The sequence below is a fragment of the Galeopterus variegatus genome, unplaced genomic scaffold (assembly GCF_000696425.1).
Source record: "Galeopterus variegatus unplaced genomic scaffold, G_variegatus-3.0.2 Scaffold36, whole genome shotgun sequence".
In the NCBI taxonomy this organism is placed as follows: domain Eukaryota; kingdom Metazoa; phylum Chordata; class Mammalia; order Dermoptera; family Cynocephalidae; genus Galeopterus; species Galeopterus variegatus.
Window position 1 is genome coordinate 732,080 of NW_007726147.1, and position 25,499 is coordinate 757,578.

General features: G+C 47.4%; 1 protein-coding gene across 1 annotated transcript in view; it reads right to left on the reverse strand.

Moving 5' to 3' along the window:
• Positions 1–25,499, reverse strand: part of PCSK6 (proprotein convertase subtilisin/kexin type 6) — a 136,367-nt gene that overhangs the window by 68,868 nt on the left and 42,000 nt on the right. Inside the window, exons 7-11 of the mRNA XM_008571193.1 lie at positions 24,779–24,951; positions 19,302–19,514; positions 15,543–15,643; positions 9,074–9,177; positions 7,296–7,413 (exon numbers count right to left, since the gene is read on the reverse strand). Coding sequence (XP_008569415.1) covers positions 7,296–7,413; positions 9,074–9,177; positions 15,543–15,643; positions 19,302–19,514; positions 24,779–24,951 — 709 coding nt within the window. The remainder of the gene's footprint in view (positions 1–7,295; positions 7,414–9,073; positions 9,178–15,542; positions 15,644–19,301; positions 19,515–24,778; positions 24,952–25,499) is intronic.

The following is a 25,499-nucleotide window of genomic DNA, read 5'->3' on the forward strand; positions in this document are numbered from 1 at the left end:
AATATCTCACAAAGATGTAGAAGAGTTTCCAATTTGCCAAAATCACAACACTTAGAATCTATGGCATCAGAATAACATTCAGAGTCAGAGATATTTTCAAGTAACCAAGTGGCAGAGAACACAGGGGAAGGCGGGCCACAGGCTGAAGCCCTCCACCTCCTTAGGTCTCCAACTTTGCATTTGTCCTTCTGCTCTGCCTGGGAAGCTACCACAGGTCAGTATTCTCACCCCCACCTTGAAAACCCATCTCCAGCTCAGTTGCAGGGGCAGACCTGGACCCTTGCACAAAGGATTTCCAGGGCAATACTGCTCTACTGAGCTGCAAGGCTGGGAGCAAGAGCTAGGCCAGGCCCAGCTCCTCATTAGACAATTCTAAGATCACGTTGGGAGACCCACCAGCATCAGAAGGCAGCCATGTCCTCCCCTCTATTGTGTTTGGCATCTGGCTGGGGGACAAAAGGCAGCTGAAGAGCTGAGGACCAACCAGGAAGGTCAACCAGAAGGTCAACTGCAAAACCCTTTCACTGACCTTCTAAAGGGTAGTAAGTGGAGTAGAGACGGGCTATTTGGGACAGACTTGTTAAATTAAGCTGTCAAAAAGCAACTTGGAGTCTGGAGGGCACAGAGTAATCTGTTCGGAGACAGCAAGAGGCTTCTGAGTCACCTCTGAGATCGGTGTTCTAGAATGAACATTCTTGACAATATGGTTGTTATTGCCAAAGGTAGATTATTTCATTAATCTGTGAACTTTCTTATTCATATTAGTTCACATTTAGAATTTTCCTTAGATGAAATTACTTTTAATTTTCAAACCATAGCTCATCATTTAGGCTAGAAATAAAATTTAACTGAAAAAAAAAATTAATCCAGTACGTTAATTTAGACAATGCTGTCCATGATTAATTGGGCTATAAGGTGTTTTAATATGTAATGTTTAAATTTATAACACATTTTTTTTTCTAAATGAGAAGGCTGAATTAGCTGGTTTTAAACATTCCTTCCAATTCTAACAGTCTATGATTCAATCTGATGGGGAATTAAAAAAACAATAAAATATATAGTGAATCCTTATTATTCATGGATTTCATATTTGCATATTCACCTACGTGCTTATTTGCATCCCCCAAATCAGTACTTGTGGTGCTTTTGCGGTGATCTGCTATTGTGGTCATTTGTAGACGTGCAGAATGGCCAAAAAATTTGAGTCGCCCAACATGCACCATCCCAGCTGAGGTCAAGCAAGGTCATGTTCTGCCTTGCTGTTGCAGCTGTCATGCTGTAAACATTATTTGGTGCCACACTGTCTGCATTTTGTGCTTTTTGTTGGTGGTTTTTGTGTTTGTTTTGTGCTTTCTGTTGGTGACTTCACTGTATTAAACAAATTCCAAGCATAGGTCTGACGTACTGTCCAGTGTTCCTACACACAAGAAGACTGCAATGTGTCTTAGGGAGAAAATATGTTAGATATGCTCAGGCATGAGTTATTGCGCTGGCCGCCATGAGTTCAATGTTAATGAGTCAGCAATATTTATTAAATAAGGGGACTTTAAACAGAAACACACAAAACAAAGTTCGGTACTGATCAGTTGATGAAAATGTTGTGACCAGAGGCTAGCAGGAACCTAACCCTGTATCTCCCATAGGAGCCATGGCTCAGTACTCACTAATTCAGTGGTCATGGCAACTTAATAAAATATAACTACCATGAATAGAAGATCAACTGTATTATTCAAATACAAATTTTAGAAGGAAGTAGCCTTTACAATTTGAGGAAAACAGGCTTGCTTCACAACTAAGCGAGAAAGGGCAAGGGCTGCAGGAAAACAGGCGGCTTGTTAAAGTTTATCAGAGCCTGCAAGGGGGCAGAGCAAACGTCATGGCCCAGTACGGTTACCCCAAGGCAGGGGGGCATGGCACCCCTGGTTTTCTGAGGACACTCAGCCATACCCTATATAATAATTGCTTGGTAGGACAAATCAGAAGCAAGGGCCTCATATGGTACCCAGGTGTGCACAGAGGTCAGATGAGCTGCAGGGAGGTGCTGGGTAGGGTGGGGAGGGAGTGGGAGAGTGCGGGAAATTTGCATAGTACGGAGAGAGCCCAAAGAGAAGAGGGGCGTTTAGCTTCCAATCCATACAGGTATTCCATCAGGACGCTGTAGCTGCCTGGCATCACCTGCTTGCCGAGCTAACCTGCTGCATATGAGCCACCAGGGGCTGGATCTTGGGTGCTGACACCTGGCCAAGGCCAAGGCTTGGTGGTAGCCAGGCAAGGTACTTGCTACTTGGTGGTAGCCAGGTAGCCAGGGCAAGGTGCTTTCCCACCCATGGAGGCATGGTGCTCAGCTAGCAGGGGACAAGAGCGGAGGGAGGAAAGGTCTCCTGGGGGGTGTGCAGGTTACTCTAGTTGGTTCAGTACTGGCTGAGTTCCTACCTAGAGGAGCAAGGTGAACTCTGAAGACAGGCAGCCTGGGGTAAAGCTCAGCCCTGCAGCACCCCAGCCCCAGGGTTTCTAACTCCTTTTTGCCTCAGTTTCTTTGTCTATAAAATGGGGATTAAAAATAGTACCCAAACCTCACACCCTTGTTGGGGATTTTGAATAAGTCAATATATGTGAAGTGCTTGGAACAATGCCTGGCGCATAGTAAATGCCTTTATAATCATTATCCATTATTGTCTATCATCCACTACCATATGTCTTTATAAGTAGAGTGGTCTTAAAATGACCATCAAACACAGTCTGGTTTAGTTAAATACCAGAACAGAAAGTACAGTCGGCCCTCAGCATCCATGGGTTTCCCATCCGAGCATTCAACCAACCACGGATCAAAAATGTTCAGAAAAGAAAATAAAAGAAATAACAATATTATAAAAAATAAAACAAATAAAAAATAATACATATAACAACTATTTACATAGCATTAGGTTACATGCAGATACCATACCATTTTATATAAGGTATTTGAGCATCTGCAGATTTTGGTACCCGAGGAGGGTCTTGGAACCAAGGATGACTGTAGTATGTGCTTAATGCAGAGTTAAATCCTGAACACCTATGGGCCGGCCTGGTGGCGCACTCGGTAGAGTGCGGCACTTGGGAGCGCGGCGGCGCTCCCACCGAGGGTTCGGATCCCATGTAGAGACCGGTCCGCTCACTGGTTGAGCGCAGTGCGGGCGCAACACCGAGGGTTGCGATCCCATTACCAGTCACGAAAAAAGACAAAAAAAAACAAAAATCCTGAACACCTATAAATAGACTATCTGCTCTTCAAATAATCCTTAATATTCAAAGCAACACACTGGCTTTTGGGACTGAAGTATGTGTGTGTGTGTGTGTGTGTGTGTGTGTGTGTGTGTGTGTGTGTGTGTGTGTGAGTTCTTTAAATATAAAAGACAGGCCAAACTAAGCTGTAAACTCGACTGTATGGTAACCTTCCAAACCAGCAAAAACTAAAGACGCATAGGTAAGTTCTTACTGCTTTATGTTGGGTTAAAAGACTCTTTTGTTGCTGTCTTTCCGGCACTGAGTCGGGAGTCAAGGATGCTATAAACTGTTTCACAGTAGCCTGGATTTTTAAACAAGCAAGGGAGGTCTGTTCAGGAAAACCGAAGGGTCAAATAAGGTATTTAATAGCTGGGACTCTTTCTCATTCATATGAATTATACTAAGCATGATTTTCTTTTTCACTTGAAGAAAAACTATAAAAGTATTCACTTTATTCTTCCCTATTTAATACACACAGGTTTTTAAGTGATTTTGCTCAGGCAGATGTCACTGGTCATGAGCCTATTTACCTTCCTTTAATTGAAGAAAGGTTCTAAGTGGATTAAAACCATTTGTGCCCAAGAGTAGGTAAGAATGTCTTTGATCTCCTCCATGTGTTTGACTATCACAACAGAGACCCAAGTGCAATTTCTATGTTCACCCAGTGCTATCTCGGAGGACTCTAACAAGCATTCTCTTTTGCAGAAAGTACCCTTCATTAAGTTAAGTGATTTTCCCCTTGCCCTTGCATTTAGATTTAGCATTCACTGAAAGCCACCTATGACAGGCCTTGTCCTGTGTGGACTACTGGAGAGATGGGTTAGACACTGTTTGGGGGCTTGGTCTGTTCTGGGGGTGGAGTACATGATAGGCTATAAATAGATTGCTCAGCAAGAGCTGGTAGTGCCTTGGAGCAGGGGGACCTTGCCCCTCAATCCTCACCCCTGCTCCCCCCCACCCATGAGGTCCCCTCTCTCCTGGTGGGCTCCCTGACTTTCTCCATGCTACTAAGGATGTATTACCTCTCAGGTGGATCCAGACAGAGACAGGCTAAGTTGACAAACCCCACAGTCCCTAGATATACAGTGTCCAGAGTAGAAATGCCAATGTATCGCTTGGGGTTCCCTTTGGCTGGTCCTTTTTCACATCACATATGAACTTTCTTCAAATTACAGAGAGTCTGCGACAGCTCCCCTGATGGGGACTGCTGCTGGCGTGTCTGTCCTCATGGCCTGGGCTCCTCCGCTGCAGCCCTCACTGCGCTGTGCTGTTGGCCTTTCTGCTCCTTTCAGCCTGACACTGACTACAAGGGTGGCAGGGACTGTGGTGCATCTGCTGGGGCAGTGTGGGAGAGCAGCTCACCAAAGGGACACTGCAGATGACTGGGCAGGTACTTGGGGTACAGTGGGATGCAAGGCTGGTTTCTGAGCACAGGGAGGGAATCTGCAGAATGGGTGGCCCATGTGACTCCTGCTGTAATTGCCAGTGAGGACCTGTCTCCCTGAACCATGACCATATCCCAGGAGAGGGGTGCATCCCAGCTCAGGGCTGGAGACAGACAGAAGTGTCTGTCTGCTCTTCATTCCTGCCCCCACACGTGACAGGGGTGGACGCATCAACACCCCAGCCCCTCTGACTCAGGACCCCGCAGAACACTGCTCTAGACATGGCAGGCATGGCAACAGTGCCTGCTAACATCCAGGAAACACAGTCCTCTGACTTTCAGTCACACCAGGGTGGCATTTCCCTTCTACTGAAGGGGAAAGGAAGCTAAACATATACCGGGCGGTGCACACAGGACAGGCATATAAAGAGGCTGTCTCTCTCTTTCTCTCTCTCATTCTACTCTTCACCATGGGAAGCTGCTGAGGCCAGGTTTCAGGCCTTCAGAAAGTCCTAGGATTCCACTAGGAATCAGAGGATGAAACCAGAATGAGCGCAAGAGAGTGGATAGCTGGACAGAGAGATGTCTGTGGAGAGGGAGCAGCTAGAAAAAAAGGAAAAACGTGTGGGGACACTTCCTTTTCATTTTTAAGCCAAGTGATCCAACTGCTAGAGCAAAGCTAAACAAGAGCCCTGGTGAGGGGAACTGGCCATAACCGCGGGAGGGCCCTCAGCAGCCCTGGTTCAAATGACAGTCAGGAGGCAGGCAGGACTCGCTGCAGAGCTGGCTGGAGCTCCCTGCAGGAGATAAGCCAGCGGCATCAGCGAGGCAGCTCCCTGTCACGTGGCACTGCCCTGATGTCCTCGGGAACAATCGAGTTGTGGAGTTAAGCAAGTGGCTTGAGACAGTAGGTTGGCTGAATATTCCATAAACAGTGAATGTGCTTAAAGGTGAAGATGATTTTTCTCCTAGAAACAGAAGTCTGATTTCCCCCCTCTTGGATTTACAGAGTCCTCACTTCCCTCAAAGGACAGGAACAATGTCACACTGTATGTTACGGCGGGTTCCCTCAACCTGTGCTGTCTAGACTGTGCGCTTTCACTTAAAAAACAAAATAAAATAAAAATAAAAACAACCATCCGCCACCTAGGCACCACTCTACCATCTTAAAATGACTTCTGGCAGGAGAAGAATGCTTCATTCAGGAGTGCCCTGGCCTGCTGGGGAGCCCAGCGGTGTGTGGGGTGGGGGGTGGGGGGAGCTGCGGGCCATGGCCTTGGTCACAAGTCAGAAACCAGACTCTGGAGCCCAGTACCTCCTCCCACAGTGTTTACTTATCTGTGCTGCAGGCACTTTCCAACAAACAAAGCAAAAGAAAGCAAAAGGTCTTCTTTATCTCAGAGCATCTCCCACTTTCTTTTGAATTTCACCTTCTAAAGCTCCCCCGAGAGAACGATCCTTTAAAAACTCCAGACTGAGACTTGCCTGCTGGCCAGCTGACCTGTGAGGCCTTGCTGTGATCGCCCAGTGGTCAGTCTGCACAGTTAGCCACAGGATGGGAGAGTAATTTTTCAAAAGATCCTTCTATGGATATTCATCCTGTTATTTAGCCAATAAATACTTTCTGAATTCCTACTGTATACAAGGCATCTGTGGGAAACTTTTCTCAACATTTTGTGGCAAAAGAGCATATTATAAGAGGCAGACGTAATTCAAGGAAGAAAGAATCAGAGACAGTGATCTGTATTTGTTGATAAAGCAACGTATCACTTTCAATCACCGCATCATCTCTTTCGAACACACATTTTCCAAAGGGAACAAACACTTGTTTGTAGCTAGAAATGCTCTCCATTCTTTATCAGATATTAAGGCCTAGGGAAGCACCACTCTCTTTCTTAAAAAGAATAGCTGCAATGGCAAAATTCAGGAGAATAATCTGATTTCCTCTCCTACTGGGGAAGGGTTTTTGCCATCTGACTTACTTTACAGCCCTTTTTTTAAAAAATTAAAATTTCAGTGGATAAACGTAACTAATTTAGAAAAATTTACTCCAAAGGGCAATGCTGGGGATTGTCCTAACAATGGAGGAAAGATGAAGCCAAGGTCTTGCTTAAAAAATCCCAGCGCTCGAACCTTAAGAAGGTTGCTAAAAGCAACGCAGAGCTGCTAGCATGTTGGATAAGAAGTGCAGATGCTACCGCTCCTGTGCACCCAACGGATTCACACTGCGGGCTCTCAGGGCAGGTAGGCTGGGCTGGAGCTACAACTCCAACCTCTAGCGGGTGGGACAGAAAGGACACCTGTGGCTGCTCCTAAGTCACCCTGCTGAGTGGGTGGATCCCTGGTCTAGTTGGCTATGCTAAACATCATAGATAGGAATTTCCAATACAAGGCCCTGGGATACAGGTGGAGAGACCGACTCCCTATCATGGAGCAATCTGCTGCAAAAGAGGAAGAGGCCTCAAAGTGATTGGGAATTGAGAAGCAATTCCCTTCCAGCCACACAATCCACAGGAGAAAATGCAGACGCATACAGACATGCACCGCCACGTGTACATGCACAGGAATGCGTGGGTCCACACCCCCCCCACACACCTGACAGCAGAGTCAGGTCCGACATGTCACCAGGGCTGCAGCGGAGCCTCACCTGGGCCTCTTGTCGACCACGGCCATGCACGTGTGCTGGGACGGCACTGCTGTCCACTTCTTCGCCTCCACCACCAGGGCTTCCGCATCCACCAAGCCAAATCCATAGAAATGGCTAACTGAAAAGACAGGGCCTTCAGAGCCGGCTCTCCTGCCCCCGCCCAGAGAGAGAGCAGGGCTGGCTCTCAGGCTCTGCTGGGTCCCAGGGAGGACAGAGCAGCACTGTCGCCTCGAGGGCTGCTGAGAGCCCAAGCTGCAGGACCCATCCCTCTGAGGGCAGCTCAAAGGTCCCTGCTGCTTTACTCTCTGAACCGGGCTCCCCCTGCTTAGGATGTGGGCCAGGAGTGCGTGCCATCTTGGTACAGAGTAGGAGAAGTGCTGAGCAGGCCTAGGACTTTCTTTTTTTGAGATGAGGACAGGTTTCTTTATACAAAAGGACTTGTCAGCATCTGGGCTCCCTCAATCTTAGACCAGACAAGAGAAACAAAATCTGAGACCTTTTGGTCCACCTGACAGCGATGTGTGATAAACACAACGAAACAGGCCGCACTCATCCTTTTGGCCATTTTCTCTCCCTGTGGCATTCCCAAGCAGCCAGGGACAGCTGCGCGGCAGAGCGCATACGCGAGAGTGCTGTGAACTGGCCGGAACCAGTGTTTGATTTGGCCAAGGCCAGAGCATTCCAAAGTTTAAGGGGCAAGGTCAAGAACCAGATCTTATCTATTTTCCTATTTAATTAGGCCAAAATTGAAATGTAGGTCAACTCTTGTTACAGCACACCACTACCACAACGTTCCTACAAAACAAAGACAAACTAGGTCCAGTCAGTAGCCTCTTTATTAAAAGGAACGTCCCTTGGCACATATAGTAACAGGCCTGACCTATATTTTACAGATAGTAGTATCAGATTTGGTGTCAAAATAGTTGGATCTGAGCTTCAAACAATGTTAAAAAGTCCTCCCTGACAAACCATGGCTGGATGAAATCTTTTTCTAGCATCTCTGTTTAGAAATCAGACAAAGCCAGTGGCACAGCCATACAATTATCTGCTTCAGAGACCCAAATATCTGGGTTAATCAAGCCCTGACTATGGGTGAATTTCATAGTACCTGCATCTGTACAGGCTGGGCTGGAGATGGAGGCCCTGCTCTCCCTGTGAGTTGCTTTTACGACATAGTGGCTAGCCAACAGAAGTTTTATAGCTGCAAAGTAACTTACATAACTATCTCAGCATCCTCATACAGATGAGGAAACTGAGGGTGAGTTTCAAAATCACAGAGCTACTCAGAGCTAAGGATGCAAGTTGCCCACACAAATGAACATCATTTATTTTAATAATTATGGATGTGTTTTAATGTGCATTAGAAAAAAAAATGTAACTACATATCAAACCCATGATTAACTAGATGTAATAAAGTTTCATTTCAAAACACATTTCTTTATGTAAAAACAAAAAGTGGGGGAGTCATTTAAAGAGAACTATTATGTAAATACTGGCACAAGTGGTCTCTGGATGTGGCAAAAGTTATGGTGTTTAGGGAACCCTGGACTCTGAGGACTTAATGTCAATGCAAGATTCTAGGAGGCTTTTCTTAAATCACTGCATATGTGTTTTTAATTCTTATGACACACAATAATATCAATTAGTGTTATTTTGGGGATTCCTTTTAAGGAATTAGTAGCACCCCTTAATACACATGCCAGGGGTCACCCAGAGGGTCTGCTAGGACGCAGTGACATGCTGATCCTCACCCAGCTCTCCAGGAACACCTGCCTCACCTTTATAACCAGCACCGTTGATCTTCCAGTCGCTCGCTTTCAGGTGAGCCGGCCGGGATGTCTTCACTAGCAGGTGCTGCACGTCCCTCCAGGTTAGCTGGCTGCTGCAATGACACAATAGACCGCGGAAGCCCGCCAGGTCCATGAGGACGGCCGCACAGTCCCAGTCAGAGGTGGTGCATCAGGAGCAGCCCAAGCCTGGACTTGAGCAAGCCCTCGGGCTAACAATCGTGGTCCTTGGCAGGGGTTTATTTCACAGCCTCTTTGTAAAGAATAGTTTCCAGCAACTAGTTCCTGAGATAAAATAGTACAGGGGTGACCTAAAATTCAGAAACATTAAACACCCAGCCTTGTTGCCAAGTCCTACTTGAGTTTAGACAGGGCCATAAAGGAAATTTTGGAAGTAGAGAGAAGAAAATGTTTAATGTAACAGTATATGGTTATTAAGTGTTTGGGACTGTTCTTCACCATAATGAGCAAATGCTAGCGTGCACTTCAGTACACCCAAGCCATGATGGGCCCAGATTCCTTCTACGTGGATCCACCGGCTACAGACTGTAACTTGAGATTTTAGTAATTTGAGATTTACAAGACATTCATTTTGTAGCAAAATAGAAACATTTCATTAAAAGAACAAATGCCCACTGTGTGAATGTAAGTACACAGGTCATATTTCTTTGATTTTAAGATACATTTGCCAACCTTTTTTACCACCTCCGGAATCAGGATCCATCTCTGTCCACAGCAATCAGGACCTGCTTACACTGCCTGAGGATGCTGAACTGGGTCCTGGCTACTCACATGGTCATTTGCAGGTCTCCATAACTCTTAGCCTAAAAGAACTCTTCGATAATTACAAAAATTCTAAGAGGTGTGGAAGTATTGCATCATTGGTAGCACTTCTGGTTTCTGTGCTAGTACATAAAAAGGGTACATCTTACAATCTATAGCATCGTGGATTCAATGATATACAGTATTTTTCATACTATCTCTAGGCAGAGAGTAGTATAAAATAAAATCATTATTCCTTTCTTCTAATCAGTATTAACTGTCATGAAATCTAGATATTTGAATGTAAAGCTTTCTGCAAGGCTGCTTTAAAATGTACCTATAACACCTACATAAGAGTCACCAATAAAGGAAATAGATTTTTGTTGTATAAAACTAATGGCTGAATGAAAAGAAAAGATGTATAGGTTTATGGTTCCACGCACAATAGAGAAATTTTTATACATATTTTATTCCTTTTTTTTTTTTTTTGTCTTTTTCCGTGTCCGGCAACGGATCGCAACCCTCAGTGTCGCCCCCGTACCGGACCGGGACCGGCAACGGGATCGCAACCCTCGGTGTTGCTCCCGCGCCTCGCTCAGCCAGTGAGCGGGAACCGGTCTGTATGTGGGATCCGAACCCTCAGGCGGGAGCGCCGCCGCGCTTCCCAAGCGGTACACTATCCAGTGCGCCACCGGGCCGGCCCATATTTTATTCCTTTTCTAGCCTATTAAATTGACACATATCTAAGACCTTTTAATCACCCAGAAAATTAACCAAGAATGAGCATCTCTCATGTCCAGGTTTAACTCCCTAACATCCCAAATGCATGTATTATCCTTCCCAGACTCTTGCCAGGACTTGTGAGTGCTGACAACGAGGGAACGACCCTGTGCCAGGTCCGGGAGCTGCCCCCACGTGCGTGCTTCTTTACTAGACACGCCTGTGACACGTGTGCTCTCACAGCAAGCACAAGCCTAGCAATGTGGGGCACAAGTAGGACCCAGAGCAGCTGCTGTGGCTGAGAAGGGTTGTGGACAAGGGTCAAAATGCTGAAGCACCAACAAGGCCTTCGCCACATCCTCACGAGGGAGCTGCCCCGACCCACACTAGCCTCAACCATCTTTCCAGTTGCCCACTGAGTGCGGGCGTGTGCCTGTGGTGAAATGTGCATAACCTGAAATTTACCAGTTTAACCATTTTTAAGTATATAGTTCTGTGGCACTAAGAACATTCACATTGTTGTGTAACCATCACCACCGTCCATTTCTAGAACTCTTTCATCTTCCCAAACTGAAACTCTGAACCTATTTATCACTGACTCCCCAGTGCCCCCTCCCCAGCCCCTGGCAACCACTATTCTACTTTCTGTCTCTATGTATTTACGACTCTAGGAACCTCATATAGGTGGAATCACACAGTATTTGTCCTTTTATGTCTTGCTTATTTCACTTAGCACAATGTCTTCAAGGCACATCCATGGTGAAGCAAGTGCCAGAATTTCCTTTCTTTAACAAGGCTGAATACTATTCCACTGTATGTGTAGACCACATTTCGCCGATCCATTCATCCATCCATGGACATTCAGGTTGTTTCCATCTTTCAACTACTGTGAATCACACTGCTATGAACATGGGTGCACACATATCTGATTCCCTGATTTCAATTTTTGGGGGTGTATACTCATGAGTGGAATTGCTGGATCACATGGTAACGCTACATTTAATCTTTTCAAGCACTCGCCATACTGTTTTCCACAGCAGCTGCTCTATTTTACATGTCCATCGCTCACCTCCTTTGCCTGTTTTCCTACAGGGAGCTCACCAGGGCGTGAGTCTTGGGGTACACTTCTCCCTTGGGGCACACATGGTCTAGGCTGCAGCCCTGGCCTCCCTTGATATCTGTAATGGGTTCTCGCTGCTGTGCCAGTCGCTGGACACTCACCAGCCTCCTTGCTGTCTCGCCCCAGCCATGTCCCTAGGCCCAGTGTCCAGGCCTTTGCCTGGCACAGGCTGACCTGCTGTCCCCTCTCATCCACAGCCCTCTTGAGGGCACACTGGCCAACCTCACTGTTAGAGGAGGCCCTGGTGGGTGGCCACGGGCACAGGCTCTGGAGTTCAGAAACAGCAGACAAGGCCACACCCTTGCTGCAACCCGGCAGGTTACTGCTGCATGTCAGTGGGGCACGCTCAAGGATGGCGAAAGCCAGTCCTCCTGGAAGTTTAGCTGTTTGGTACCATGAAGTATGAGCTTCAGAGCTGAGTACGGAATGGGTCCAGAAAGGGAGAAAGTTAGAAATCCTTTTATAATGAGGAAATCCATTTTATTTTTTTATTTTATTTATTTATTTTTTTTGTCTTTTGTCTTTTTCCGTGTCCGGCAACGGATCGCAACCCTCAGTGTTGCCCCCCTACCGGACCGGGGACCGGCAACGGGATTGCAACCCTCGGTGTTGCTCCCGCGCCTCGCTCAGCCAGTGAGCGGGAACCAGTCTGTATGTGGGATCCGAACCCTTGGGCGGGAGCGCCGCCGCGCTTCCCAAGCGGCGCACTTATCCAGTGCGCCACCGGGCCGGCCCGAAATCCATTTTATTTTTGACTCTACTAATAAAACCATAAATATAACTGCTTTGAAAATACATCTAAGAAATGGTGTTGAAAATATTTTTTGATGAAGAAGGGGTGAATGGGAAGTCCCAAGCCCACCCCAAACTGTGAGACCACCTTTGACAATTCTGACACACGAAGTTCTTTCTTCATTCTCATCGCATGCTGCCCTTAGGCACTCCCTGTGCCTCCTGGGAGCTTTTCTGCCCAGGACACCTGGCTTTGCCCTAGTTCCTGCTCCAGTGGCAGTGCACAGAAGAAAGCAGCAATGCCATGGCCATGCAGCCCAGGCGTGTCACTACACACACCTCCACATCTACACTCAGGCATGCAGGCTCCTTGGACATCATTTGCTCCTGCTTGACCAATCCTGTAAGTTTAAAATGCTCTAAGTGACACTGTTGTAAATGATTTGCCACCTGCACATTTATGAGGAGGTACTAAAATGATGAGGACAATGACATCTGAGTTTCATGTGTCCAGCGGCCAACTCTAATGGGACAACCTGGCACGGAGTGGGATTTGTTCTCTCTTCAGTTTCAACTAACAAAAATCCTTTCTTGTTTCCAATAAGGAATGGAAAATACAGAGTGATGAAAACGTAAGTGTGCAAATGCAACCTGCCATACAAGAACTAATTATTTTGGGTCGGCCAGGTGGCGCACTGCTATAGTGCGCCGCTTGGGAGTGCGGTGGCGCTCCCGCCGAGGGTTCGGATCCCACATACAGACCGGTTCCCGCTCACTGGCTGAGCGAGGTGCGGGCGCAACACCGAGGGTTGCAATCCCGTTGCCGGTCCCGGTCCGGTACGGGTGTGACACTGAGGGTTGCGATCCGTTGCTGGACATGGAAAAAGACAAAAAAAAAAAAAAAAAAGAACTAATTACTTTGAATGTTTTAAAAGAGCCTCAGGACACAGAAGCTAACATTTTGCCTGGAAAGTGAAAATATTTAGCTGTTTGTTAAATTGGTAGCATTTGAGTGGTATGCTTTTTTGCCTTGTGCAAACCAACATGCAAACGTACATAACTACAAGGCTTTAAGCATCCCAAACATTCTTTTGGAATCTTTTAAAAATTCATCTACAACAAATGACAAGAGCAAACAGCCAGGCTGTCCTGCACCTGTTTTGATGTTTAAACTAAAGTTTGTTTTTAACCCCACGACCGCATGTGCAGTTAACTCTCTTTGCTTTCTGACCCAGCCATACACGAACAACTCTAGTGTTTTCATTTGGCTAATGACAGACAAAGACATTTTATTGTCAATTTATGAACTACAGTTCCTGAAGGGCAGCTGCAGCAGCCTCAAGTGTGATTTTGGTGTGTGGTGTGGATGGGAGGCAGGCTCAGGGTGTGGCCCAACCGGCCCCCAGCGTCCTACAAAGGGCAGGAGGCTGTGGGCTTTAAGAAGAGAAGAAGCTGCGTCACACCCATTAGGAAGGCCTGAAAAAGGAAGGAAATTCTGATGCATGCTGCAGCACAGATGAACCTTGAAGACATTATGCTAAGTAAAATAAGCCAGTCACAAAAGGACAGATGCTGCATGATTCCACTTATATGACATACCTAGAATAGTCAAACTCATAGAGACAGGAAGGAAAATGGAGGCTACCAGGGGCTGAAACAAGGAGGGAAGCGGAAGTGTTCAGGCCAAATTGTGCCCGCACGCCCTGCAAATTCATATGTCAAAGTCCTAAGCCCCAGAACTTCAGAATGTGACTATATTTGAAGATAGGGCCTTTTAAAAGGTAATCAAGGTAAAATGAGGTTATTAGGGTGGGTCCCAATCTGACATGACGGGTATCCTTATAAGAAGAGGAAATCTGGATACAAACATGTACACAGGAAAGACCATGTGAGGACACAGGGAGAAGATGGCCTTATCCAAGCCAAGAAGACACCAACTCTGCAGACACCTTGATCTAGGACTTCCAGCCTCCAGGGCTTCAAGAAAATAAATGTCTGTTGTTTAAGGCACCTGGTCTCTCTTCTGGTTACTCTGTGATGGCAGTCGAGCAGAATAATACACTCAGTTATTGTTTAATGGGTATAGGACTTCAGTGTGGGAAGATAAAAAGGTTCTGCAGGTAGACGGTGGTGATGGCTGCACAACAGTGTGAATCTGTAGCTGCTCTCCCCTTGCGATGCGGTCACATCCTGATAGATGCATCATAAGTTGAAAATATCCTAAGTTGAAAATGCATTTAATACACCTAACCTACCAAACATCATAGCTTAGCCTAGCCCACCTTAAATGTGCTCAGAACACTTACAATAGCCTACAGTTGGGCCAAATCATCTAACACAAAGCCTATTTCTTAATACGGTGTTGATATGCAGTTTTGATTTTACAGAGAAATTGAGCAAAAAATACAGATAGTTCCCATTACCCACATATACAGTTTCTCCTATTATTGACATGTTACCTTAGTGTGGCATATTTGTTACAGTTATGAATCAATATTGATATATTCTTGTTAATAATTTTATATTAGTGTTCCCTCTTTGTACCATACATTTCTATGGGTTTTGCCTAATGCGTGATGTCTTGCATTCACCATTATGGTATCACAGAGAATAGTTTCACTGCCCTAAAAATCCTCTGTGCTCCACCTATTCATCCCTCTTTCCCCCCCCTTACCCCTAAAACCCTGGCAACCAATGATTTTTATTTTTGCACTATCTCAAACGTTTCTCATTTCTTTTTGTTGGAAATATTCAAAATCCTCTCTTCTAGCTAATTGAAATGTGCTCAGAACACTTACATTAGCCTACAGCCAGGCAAAATCATCTAACACAAAGCCTATTTTATAATAGTGTTGAATATCTCATGCCATTTATTAAACACTGTACTGAAAGTTAAAAGCAGAATGGCTGTATGGGTACTCCAAGTACAGTTTCTACTAATGGCTTTGGCAAATTGTAAAGTTGAAAAATCATACCTTGAACCATCGTTAAGTCGGGACCGTGTGTGCTTAATGCCACTGAAATGTATACTTAAAAATGGTTAAAATGGTGAATTTTACATTACATGTATTTTACCACAATATAAACATTTTTTAAAAAGGAGAAGGGAGGAAAGTGGGCACTTACTTTGCTTCTAGCGCCAAGGCAATGACGCCGGCCACCATGGGGGCCGAGACTGAGGTGCCAGTGTGGCCATCGGTACAGCGCTGCCGCAGATCCGTGGTGACCTGCATGAGAGGATGGCACAATGAGGCACTGGCAGAAAGGCCCGTTCGCTCTCAGGAGAAGGCTAGGCTACTCGAGGTGCTGCTAACTGGCAGGGGTGACCCTGGACCCCAGGAACAGAAAAGGTGTTCAGCGAACCTGTCTCGGCCAGCACAATGTCTGCAATATGTGGTGCTTCCTGCTGAATGGCTTTGCAGTCATGTGCAAAATGTGGACAGGGTGATCTTGGGGTGGGAACAGGGAGACAAGGCAGGGAAGACAAGCAGCCAGAGCCACCTGCTATGAGCTCTGATAAGGCACTGGCTCCTTCCATCACTACTGCACAAGTGCGTGCCGAGAAACATGCATGGCACAGGGAGACCAAGAGGGGCCCTCCACAGGCCGTTCTCCTTGGGTCTAATTGTCACTAATGTCCGAGAGTCCCTGAGGCAAGACCACCTGCCAGAGCCAACTTCAGCAACCCCCAAATCTCCTCCTGACTTCAGAGCAGCTGAAGGTGCTCAGGTGGCCAGAGAGGGTCTTTGCCTTTCACCAGGACAACATAGTCCGAGTTTCCCACCAGGACATCCTCCTCAGAAAGCTGACACGTCCTGTGCCCAAAGCACCCTGGTTCCATCTGCAGAAACAGATGAACCTTAGCACCCTTGGCCCCCCAGGGCCTGCTGAGCGGGACAATGCGGTGGCTCTTCTCTTTGAGAAGGGCAGGCGGCTCTGCCAGCTGATGCGCTCTGCTGCCCTACCTGAGGTGCTGCCTCTGGAGAGGTGAGGGTGTGAATCTGGGACCTCCCTGCTGCTTGGCTGGATTCGTGTTTCCCTTTTGAACAGAAATAGGGAGCAGCAGCCATGGGACCTGCACGGGTGGGCTCAGCTGTGCTAGACAGGATTGTGGCCCCCATGGTCTTTGTCCTCAGTGTTGCTCCCGTGTGCTATGCAGATGGAATTAAGGTTGCTAACCAGCTGACCTGAAGTCAGGGAGATTATCCTGGATTATCTGAGTGGAAGGGGAAGGCAGCAAGGGTGCCCTAGAGAGCAGGCATAAGAAGGACTCAGCCTGTTGCTGCTGGTTTCAAGGAGTTGGAGGACACAAGACGAAGAATGGGGGTGACCTTGAGAAGCTGAGAATGGTCCTCACTGACAGCCACAAGGGAACGGGAACCTAGGTCCCACAGCCACAGAGAACTGAATTCTGCCGACAACCTGAATAAGAAGGAAATAAATTCTCCTGCAGAGCCTCCAGGAGGGAAGACAGCCCTGCCAGCACCTTGATTTTAGCCTTGTGAGACTCGACGCAGAGACCCCATCGAGGCTGCTGCTGGACTTCTGACCCACAGAACTGTGAGAAGTTAATCCGTGCTGTTTTAAGCTGCTAAGTTTGTGATCATTTATTAAGGCAGGGTCTAATATACCCACCCACCTACCACAAGGCTGCAATAGCCAATTTGCACAACCCTTGAGAATAAATTTCTCCACTGGTGATAAATCCAGATCCTCTTCCAAACTGAGCATCTTCCCTGGGCACATTTTAGCTGGCTGGTAATTCCTGGTGGAGGGGGGTCTGGCCTGTGTCACACATGCACAGGAAAATTTGACAGAAACGCTAACAGAGACCAGTTCCCCTGTGCCCATCCGACAGGGCTGAGGTGCCTGCAGCTGAGGGTGAGGGAAAAGGGACAAGAAAGCAGCCCCTCTGTCCTCAGCATCTCTATATGCAAGTGGACACAATGATATGTACTTCATGGGGCTTCTGTGCAGATCACAGCCGGGCACCTACAGGTACTTGTGCTTGGTAAATGGTGACCAGTGAGGGAAACTAGGGGTGGCTGTGCAGGGGCCAAGCTCTCGAGAGCATGTGTTGCCCACGGCTGGCCCTCCAGCCTCAGCGAAGGGGGTCCTGGGGAGGCAGCAAAGGGGCCTCCCCCAGAGAGGGATTGCGGAACCAAGTAGTTAATGAGTCCTAGTGCCCTGCCTGGAACACGGCTCGGTGAATGTTCGGTGAATGAGCAGACCCTCGTCTTTGGGTGAGAAATGCCTGCTTTAGGTTTTACGCTTTTTATTAAGAGTCTTGTCTCACCACAGGCATCCCTCGCTACAGGTGGATGCTCACTGGCATTCACCAGGAAGAGAGGGACGGAGAGCACAAGGGGACAGAGCTCTGACTGCAGCCACAGACCTGCCTGAACTCTGTCCAGAGCAGTACGTGTCCCCTTGTGGGATGTCCAGGAGGACTCAGAGCAAAAACTGGGCTCTGGTAGAGCTGGAAAAAATGCCATCCGTACTGTCAGGGTAGAGTTCCAGGACAGCATATATTTCCTCTTTTAGTCTTCTCTCAACTACACTCTTCTTACCCACCCATATTGCTCCAAGAGGAGAATTAAGAAAAATAAAATAAAAATAAGAGAAACCATTTTGTAGCTAAGGCATGTGCACACACATGCACAAACAAACACACACATGCTGGTGTGACTAATGAAGCAAATAAAGCTGCACACCCTGCTTTCAGGGTTGAGAGACACCGGCCCATGGTACAAAGTGACCAATAACACGAGCTCCAACCTGCACCCGTGTGGCCAGCAGGCCTTTGTCAGGTTTTGTTCGGCACAAGCGTCTGTTTAATGAGACTCCAGCAAGTCCGCATTCCAAGGAGCTGGATTTCTAAATGAACAGGGCACCATTCAGAACCTCAGCTGCTCGTCCTAGGGACGCATGCTCCAGTAAAAAAGGAAATAACAACTTAAATTAATACCTTAGTTAACCAGCCCAGGCTGCTGCCAGGCTGGCGGCAGAATGATGGTGTCTGAACTTTCACTGGTGCAGAGCAAAGCGGAGAACAGGAAGCCTGTATGCTCCCCCAGAAAAATGTAAAAATAAGTTTGTAAATAATTTCTAAAGATGTGGCTAAGCAGCAGGAGAAATGAAATGACGCTAGCAAGCTTTAAAATTAAACCATGTCTGGCTAGCTCCATGGTCTCATTTTTTAAATGTCCAAAAACCAATTTAAGGATTATGCATTTGAATTCTGTATTAATTTGGACTGGAAACCCTCCTTTCCTCCTTTTTTTTTTTTTTTAAGTATGTATGGAAGGAAGAAGCTCAAATTCTACCCATAAACTAAAACGGTTACCTTCTAAAAGATAAGTCACACTCATGTTCACTTAACAGAGCATAACAGACAGACACCACCACTCAACTTAAGTGTGCAGGATCCATCCTTTTGCAGCAGCAGAATGCCTAGAAGAACCCTTGAATTTCTAGAATGTTTCAGTGTAAAATCAAGACTTTCTCTTACTCTGTTTTACATGTTGGAACTGGACTGGTCAATTGGATTCCAAGTGATGTGACCACAGAATTTTAGAGAGCTAAAACTGGATGTGATGAGAACAAACCCCATTCTTAAATGATATTTTTAGATCTCTAAAGCCAGAAAGGGTTTTAATTGGTATTTCTGTGCAAAGATTAGAAAGGCAGAGTCCAAGGAAGGCTGCCAGGGGACTGGAGTTAACCTCGAGGCTCGAGTAGTTCACTGAGGGGGAGGTTGGAACCCTGGGATCCAGGGCGATCTGGCCTTGACCTAACTCATCTTTTTGTTAAGGGGAAAAGGTACTCATCCCCAGAGGGCCAAGACACACATTATAAACCCTCCAACTTGCTGAGAGAACTTACAATTTTCCGCTCATAAAAGGCCCCGCTGCTGTAGGTTGTGGCCAGGGTGGAGGCGCACTCTTCCAGGTACCAGGGCTTGTAGCCATTCTCGGTGGTGCTGCTCACGGAGATGGTGTAGATGCTGTTGGTGTAGCCGTCACAGGAGCAGTGGTCCCCGTCCCTCCCGCCGTTCCCAGACGCCCAGACAAAAATGGAGCCCAGGCCCTGCCGGCCCTGGAGGGGAACAGGAAGAACAAAGCGTCAGCCCTGGCAGCTAGAACCTGCACGGTACACCCCACATCCTGGAATCCCACCTTCTGAATGCTCCCTCAAAAGCAGTGAGGAGGACACATTCAGACCCCGATGCCCCAAGAGCGTGGTTTCATGGGCTGATTTTTTTTTTTAAACAAATAACTGCAATCTTTTAATAAATTCCATGGAACAGTTTTGCCTGTGGCAACAGCCTTAAAACTGCAGATCACAGGGTTATAGGAAAGACAAGGGCCAGAAACTCCTCTGTCCTTCACACAAAAAATATGGGGCCCTCACACAAGCGGTTCTATTTCCTACCACTTCTGTTACAATGGTCTCCGATCACAGACCTAGCAGTGCCACAGGTAGTGCTGAGATTATAGATGATGGTGGAATTTATAACTAACTTTAATTTTCTGATGGAATAATCAAGTCGAAGGTATACCCGTTCTCCAATGTTCATCGCAGCACTATTTACAATAGCTAAGAGTTGGAACCAGCCCAAATGTCCATCATCAGATGAGTGGATATGGAAAATGTGGTATATCTACACAATGGAATATTACTCTGCTATAAAAAGGAATGAAATACTGCCATTTGCAACAACATGGATGGACCTAGAGAGAATTATATTAAGTGAAATGAGTCAGGCCCAGAAAGAGAGATATCGCATGTTCTCACTTATTTGTGGGAGCTAAAAATAAATAAATAAATACACAAACTGGGGGGGAGGGAAGAAGACACAACAATCACAATTCCTTGAAGTCGTTACAACAAGCAAAAAGATATGAGGTTGTTGGGAGGGAGGGAGGAGAGGGAGAGGGGAGGGAGGTTTCGGTAATGGGCCACAATAATCAACCACATTGTATTTTGATAAAATTAAATTAAATTAAAAAAAAAAACTTTAAGTTTTATGGATTGAAAGAGCTGGTCTTGTGAGGAAGAGAATGAATTTTCCTGAAGACATGCCTGAAGAGATACCCTTCTTAGAGAGCAAGCTAATTTTGCAGGGGGATAGAACCAGGAATTCTGGGTGAAGCCTGAAGAGGTCAAAACAGTATGTTCCAGGATGCCGGTGGCTGCTCGTGGGTGTCCTATTAGAACTCCTTGAGGTCTCCGCCGAGGGTATGTGTTGGAGTGCTCAGATCGTCAACACCAGCCAAGGCCGGCGGCTTCACTTGTGTATAGTCTTCATTGTTAAGAAAGTACACATGTGGCTTGACAGTTAGATCAGCTGGTTAGAGTGTGGTGTGCATGGCCTTATAACACCAAGGTCAAGGGTTTGGATCCCTATACCAGTCAGCCACCAAAAAAAAAAAAAAAAAAAATGTACACATGAGAGGAAGTCTTTGAAAAACAGCAATGGGTCAGGGCAGGTTCCTGCAGCTCTGTTCTGTCCCACACTCACAGGGCCAACGATTTCTGATCAAACCCAGAAAGCATCATCCCAGCCACACACCAGCTAAATATTAGCTAATGGAAGATTGAACCGACTGATTCAGTTCAAATGGCTGGACCACAGCCAGCCCCAGAGAGCAGTGCCAATATCTGTCTCCATGTGAAACTGGACCCACTGGGCTGGCAACTTTGACATCCTTTCGGAGGACCCTCCTTTCCAAACACACACAGGAAGTTGATGCTTACGCCCAACATCTGACCAATTGAAAGATAACTTTCAATCAAACTCTGCCATCCCTGCGGAGTCCACCTGAAGCCCTACTGCCGACTGGACCCATCACTCTCATCCCTAAAGTTCAAGTCTCCCTCTGCTTTGTAAGCCCCATGCCCGCCTGCTCTGTAATCTCCATGCCACTCCACTCTGTAGACCCAGGGGACCCCAGTTCCAACATCAGGCTCCCAAGAGAGCCCACAGGAAGGTGTCCGGTGCCCACCCAGCCCCGCGGCTTGAAGCACCTTATTCTCTCTGTTTTCTGCATCTCCAAAGTAAACTTGGCCCAGAGCTCGACAGAAAGACACAGAGTACTAAGGAAATGGGCATGTCCGGGCATGTCCGTGCATGTAATTCCCTATAGGAAAAGATTAACCAGAGGCCAGTTTGAACCAACTAAAATCCAAACAAAAAGGTATTTAAGCCATCAGAGCCTATCTTTATTCCACATAAGAATCACCCCTAAGACACTGTCACTCTTAACTCCCCACCCCACTCAAAATTATTTATAAAATGTTGTCATTTTGCAAAGTAGAACATGCAATCTTATTGCTCCAGTAGCACAGAGCATGGCCCCCATGGTGCCCCTTGACTTTAATGGGCACACATCCAGTCACCTGGGAGTCCTGTTACAATGCTGTTGGGCACGCAGGTGACACGAATGCTGCTGGCCTGGACCTGCTTTGAATATCAAGGGCCTGAAATGCTAAAGGTTTGCATCTTTCCACCCTACACCGCGCATTCATTACTAGACCAATCCCTTCTCACAGGCATCAAGTACCACGGCCTCTTCCCCTTCTTCAGTTTCCAGGAAAGAGAAGAACACAAAATGAGGCAGAGGAAATACCCAGATCTGAGGTGTAAGGACATGTCTTAGCTGTCTCTGAGGATTTTATTTTCATCTTCCACATCTTCCAGTGGCTTCACACATAAGTCACAGGACTAAAGCACTTGGGGACTTTTCAACCCAAGCCATGAACTTGTCTTTCTGTTCAATAAAGCCACAGCCTCAACCCAATCAAATCCTACTTCATTGTCTTCCCTGGGGGGCAGGGGGCAGAGTTTATTCACGAGCTCAGAAGCACCACTACTGAGGGCTAGCACACACCAGCCACCTGGACGAGGCTCATGTTTTCAGCCACGGTGAGGTTTAATCTGCCCTTCCAAATGACAGCCACATGAGGAGAAAGGCCTCGGAAGGACCGGCATGCCACAGGTCTCTGTGCAGATGACAGCTTCTGAAGTCTCCTACCACATCAGCTACCAAAGATGAAATCATATTTTACAGACAAAGACCGCGGGTGACAAACCAGGCCGCAAGGAGGAGAAACAGATGTGAATGTGGTTTGGCTTGAGATCATCAAATTCTAGAATTTTCAGTGACAGCTTTAGACAGCTGTGATTTAAGGATCCCTATATGATATTTTTACTTCAGAAAGACTAAAAAAGTTTAAATGGCCTCAGTATTTCAAGAAACTGTGACAAGAATGAAGGCGAACCACATAGTCCCCCCATGACTTCTCCACTCCCCTGACAGCTTCATGAGGCCGATGCTGTTCAGAATGCAGAAGGCAAAGATCCCTTCTCTGCAGCCCCAACTTTCCAAAATCTTGCATGAGCTCCGCCTATACAAACCTAAGTGAAGAAGAGAATCCAAACAATCACTTGAAAACAATCCTCACTTTCCTGGAAACAGGGTTTCTCATTCTAAAATCTCATATCGTTAGCTCATCTCATAGAGACTACAGACTTTCAGCATTAACACCATTCAAAGCACTACGCTCCATGCAGAAAATGTGATCACAAACTCACCCACCCTCTCTGATGCTTAAGTTCAGGTAATTTTTAGGATGTCTCACTTGTCATTAAGATTAAGATCCTCGCAATGTAGTGCAGGGAGGGGGGATGACTTATTTATTCAGCAGCCCCTGGCGGGCAGCAGCTAACATGGCCATGCCCAAATCTCCAGCACCCTGCCCTCCGCAGGTGCCAGCCGTCTGCCCGAAGCCACCTCTGAGCTTTCTTGGCATCGTGGAGATAAAGGAAGCTGTTGGGGGCGGCAAGTGTGCATGCGAGGTCACACGCTGTGGATGTGTGTGCGTGTCTACACTGCCTCCTCCCTCTAGTTTTCTTCTCACACTAAGGGACACGAGAGTGGACAGCCCCATTTCGGGTCACTGGTTTCTCAGGTATTCAAGCCCTGAGCAGCTGTGGGAGAGGGCCCTGGAGGAGGAGGCCCCCGCCTCACACCTGTGGGGTGACACCACAGCCATGGGAGAAGGTGTGCCTGCCAGGAGGGGAGGACGCAGCGCAGGCCAAGGCCTAGCACAGGTAAGGAAGTGGCAGAAACTCTGGGGTCTAGTGAGCGGGGCAGCAGGGTCGGGAGCCTTCTAAGAGAAAAACACGCATGCCCCACAAGAGGAAATTCACAGACAGTGACCAAACTCAGTGCACCCAGCAAAGCAATCAAATCATATGATATAGAAAAAGGAAATCGTGAAAAAGTTAAAGAAAAGATTGGTCGTCTGCAGGGCAGGACTGAAGGTTGGGCAGAGGGACACAAAGGACAGCTGTTTTCCATATAATCCCCCAGTACTACTAGATTCATTTATTAACTATTTAATGACTGTGCATGGGTTACAATACAGTAAGAACTTTAAAAAATGTTTTAAATTATATAAATAATAAAATGGGCTTGACCGCCCCCCCCAACTTCCTACTCTCCAGTCACCACAGGAGAAGTCAGAGATGTCTGGACTTCCTGCCGGGACCACCCCTCCTGGCAGTGACTGGCCACGCCTTATGCTCTGAGCTGGGGCTTGCTGGCCACCCAGGGCTGCCCCGACACTGACCACAGCTCTGTCCACCTGCTACAAGAAGCTGTCCTCACCCAGGAATGTGCCTTGCCACCACAACTGTAAGAGCTGGTTCATCTCCAGCCATCCCTTCCTATCCCTCAGCCTTCCTGACCCACAAGGATCCAGAATGGACGATCACAGCATGGCTGGTGGGTGGCCTCCTGGGGGGAGCCTGACAGCCTTCCCAGCTTCCCCTCCGCTGGTCAGTAGAGAACCACCATCTCATATCTTTGCTCTACTTAATCCCTGGTGTCCCTGGCTGTGCATTGGGGTTGGGGGGCTGGGGATGTCGAGACTATAGCTTCCTTCTGCAGTAAGGGTGCTGGATTAGCACACACCTGTGATGGATGCAGAAAGCTCCACCGTTGGGTATTTCTGTGGGCAGATGGGTCCAGGACACCCTTTCCACCTGCACAGACGAAGGTGATCTGACTTGGACCCCTCCCACCCACCTGCACACCCCCCTCAGTTGGGGACGGCAGACTCCAGGCAGATGGCCAGCTGGTTCCTGCTGGAACAGCTGTTCTGTGACCAGACAAAACACTTCTTCTCTCGCTGGTAAACAACCAACCTCCCTGAGCCCCTCAGTGATTCCTCTCTGGTGCCGTGCCAGTTCTGTTTCAAGGCTGTGGCCTGTGTCGCTCTGATACTTGGTTGTTAAAAATATCTGCTATCACCCCCACCCAGAGCGCTCCCCCGCAGCCCTGGGTCACGCGCACCTTTTTGATGCCATACTCGAAGGCCTGCTTAGCCAGTCGGCCAGGCCCGTCCACTGTCTTGCCGTCGTCGTCCGGCCCCCAGCTGGCACTGTAAATGTCGATGTAGTTGGGTCTGATGCCCAGCGACTTTGCCTCCACCACATCTGTGACGTCGCCGTCCAGCATGCGGATGCCTGAAAGCACAGAGGAGCCTGGCCGTCAGCGCAGACGCTGGCCACCCGCCCTGGCAGCCTAGACAGCGATGCTGCGTCACAGAGCTCCCCAGAGGGAGCTTTCCCCACGCTGGCTGAGGTGAAAGAATAAAAATGACACCTCAGTCCACCTTGTAAAGTGCTCCCACTACGTGACAGCAACAAAGGAAACCGAGCTACTTCCGCAGGGAGGGTTCGAACACTGTCCCTCTGTACCACAACAGCACGCTAGCATCTAAAAATGCACATGTCACAATAGAACCCTGGAGTCTTTTTCAACATTCCCAGCTGTTAACAGTGTATGTTTATTTCTCTTTCCTTTATGACCCCAGCCCTGACGTATAGTTTACGATGAACCAAACAATGAGCTTTTCACTGGGAAGACAGAAGCCCACGCCCTGGCCTATCACAGGCTGGGGGGCCTGGACTTTCCTGGCCATCTCATCTCCATCTGGGTTCAGGTGCTGTGTTCCCTGGAGGGGTCTTTGGAGAAGAGGAGTCCACCTTCCTCAAGAGCACCCCAAAAGGAG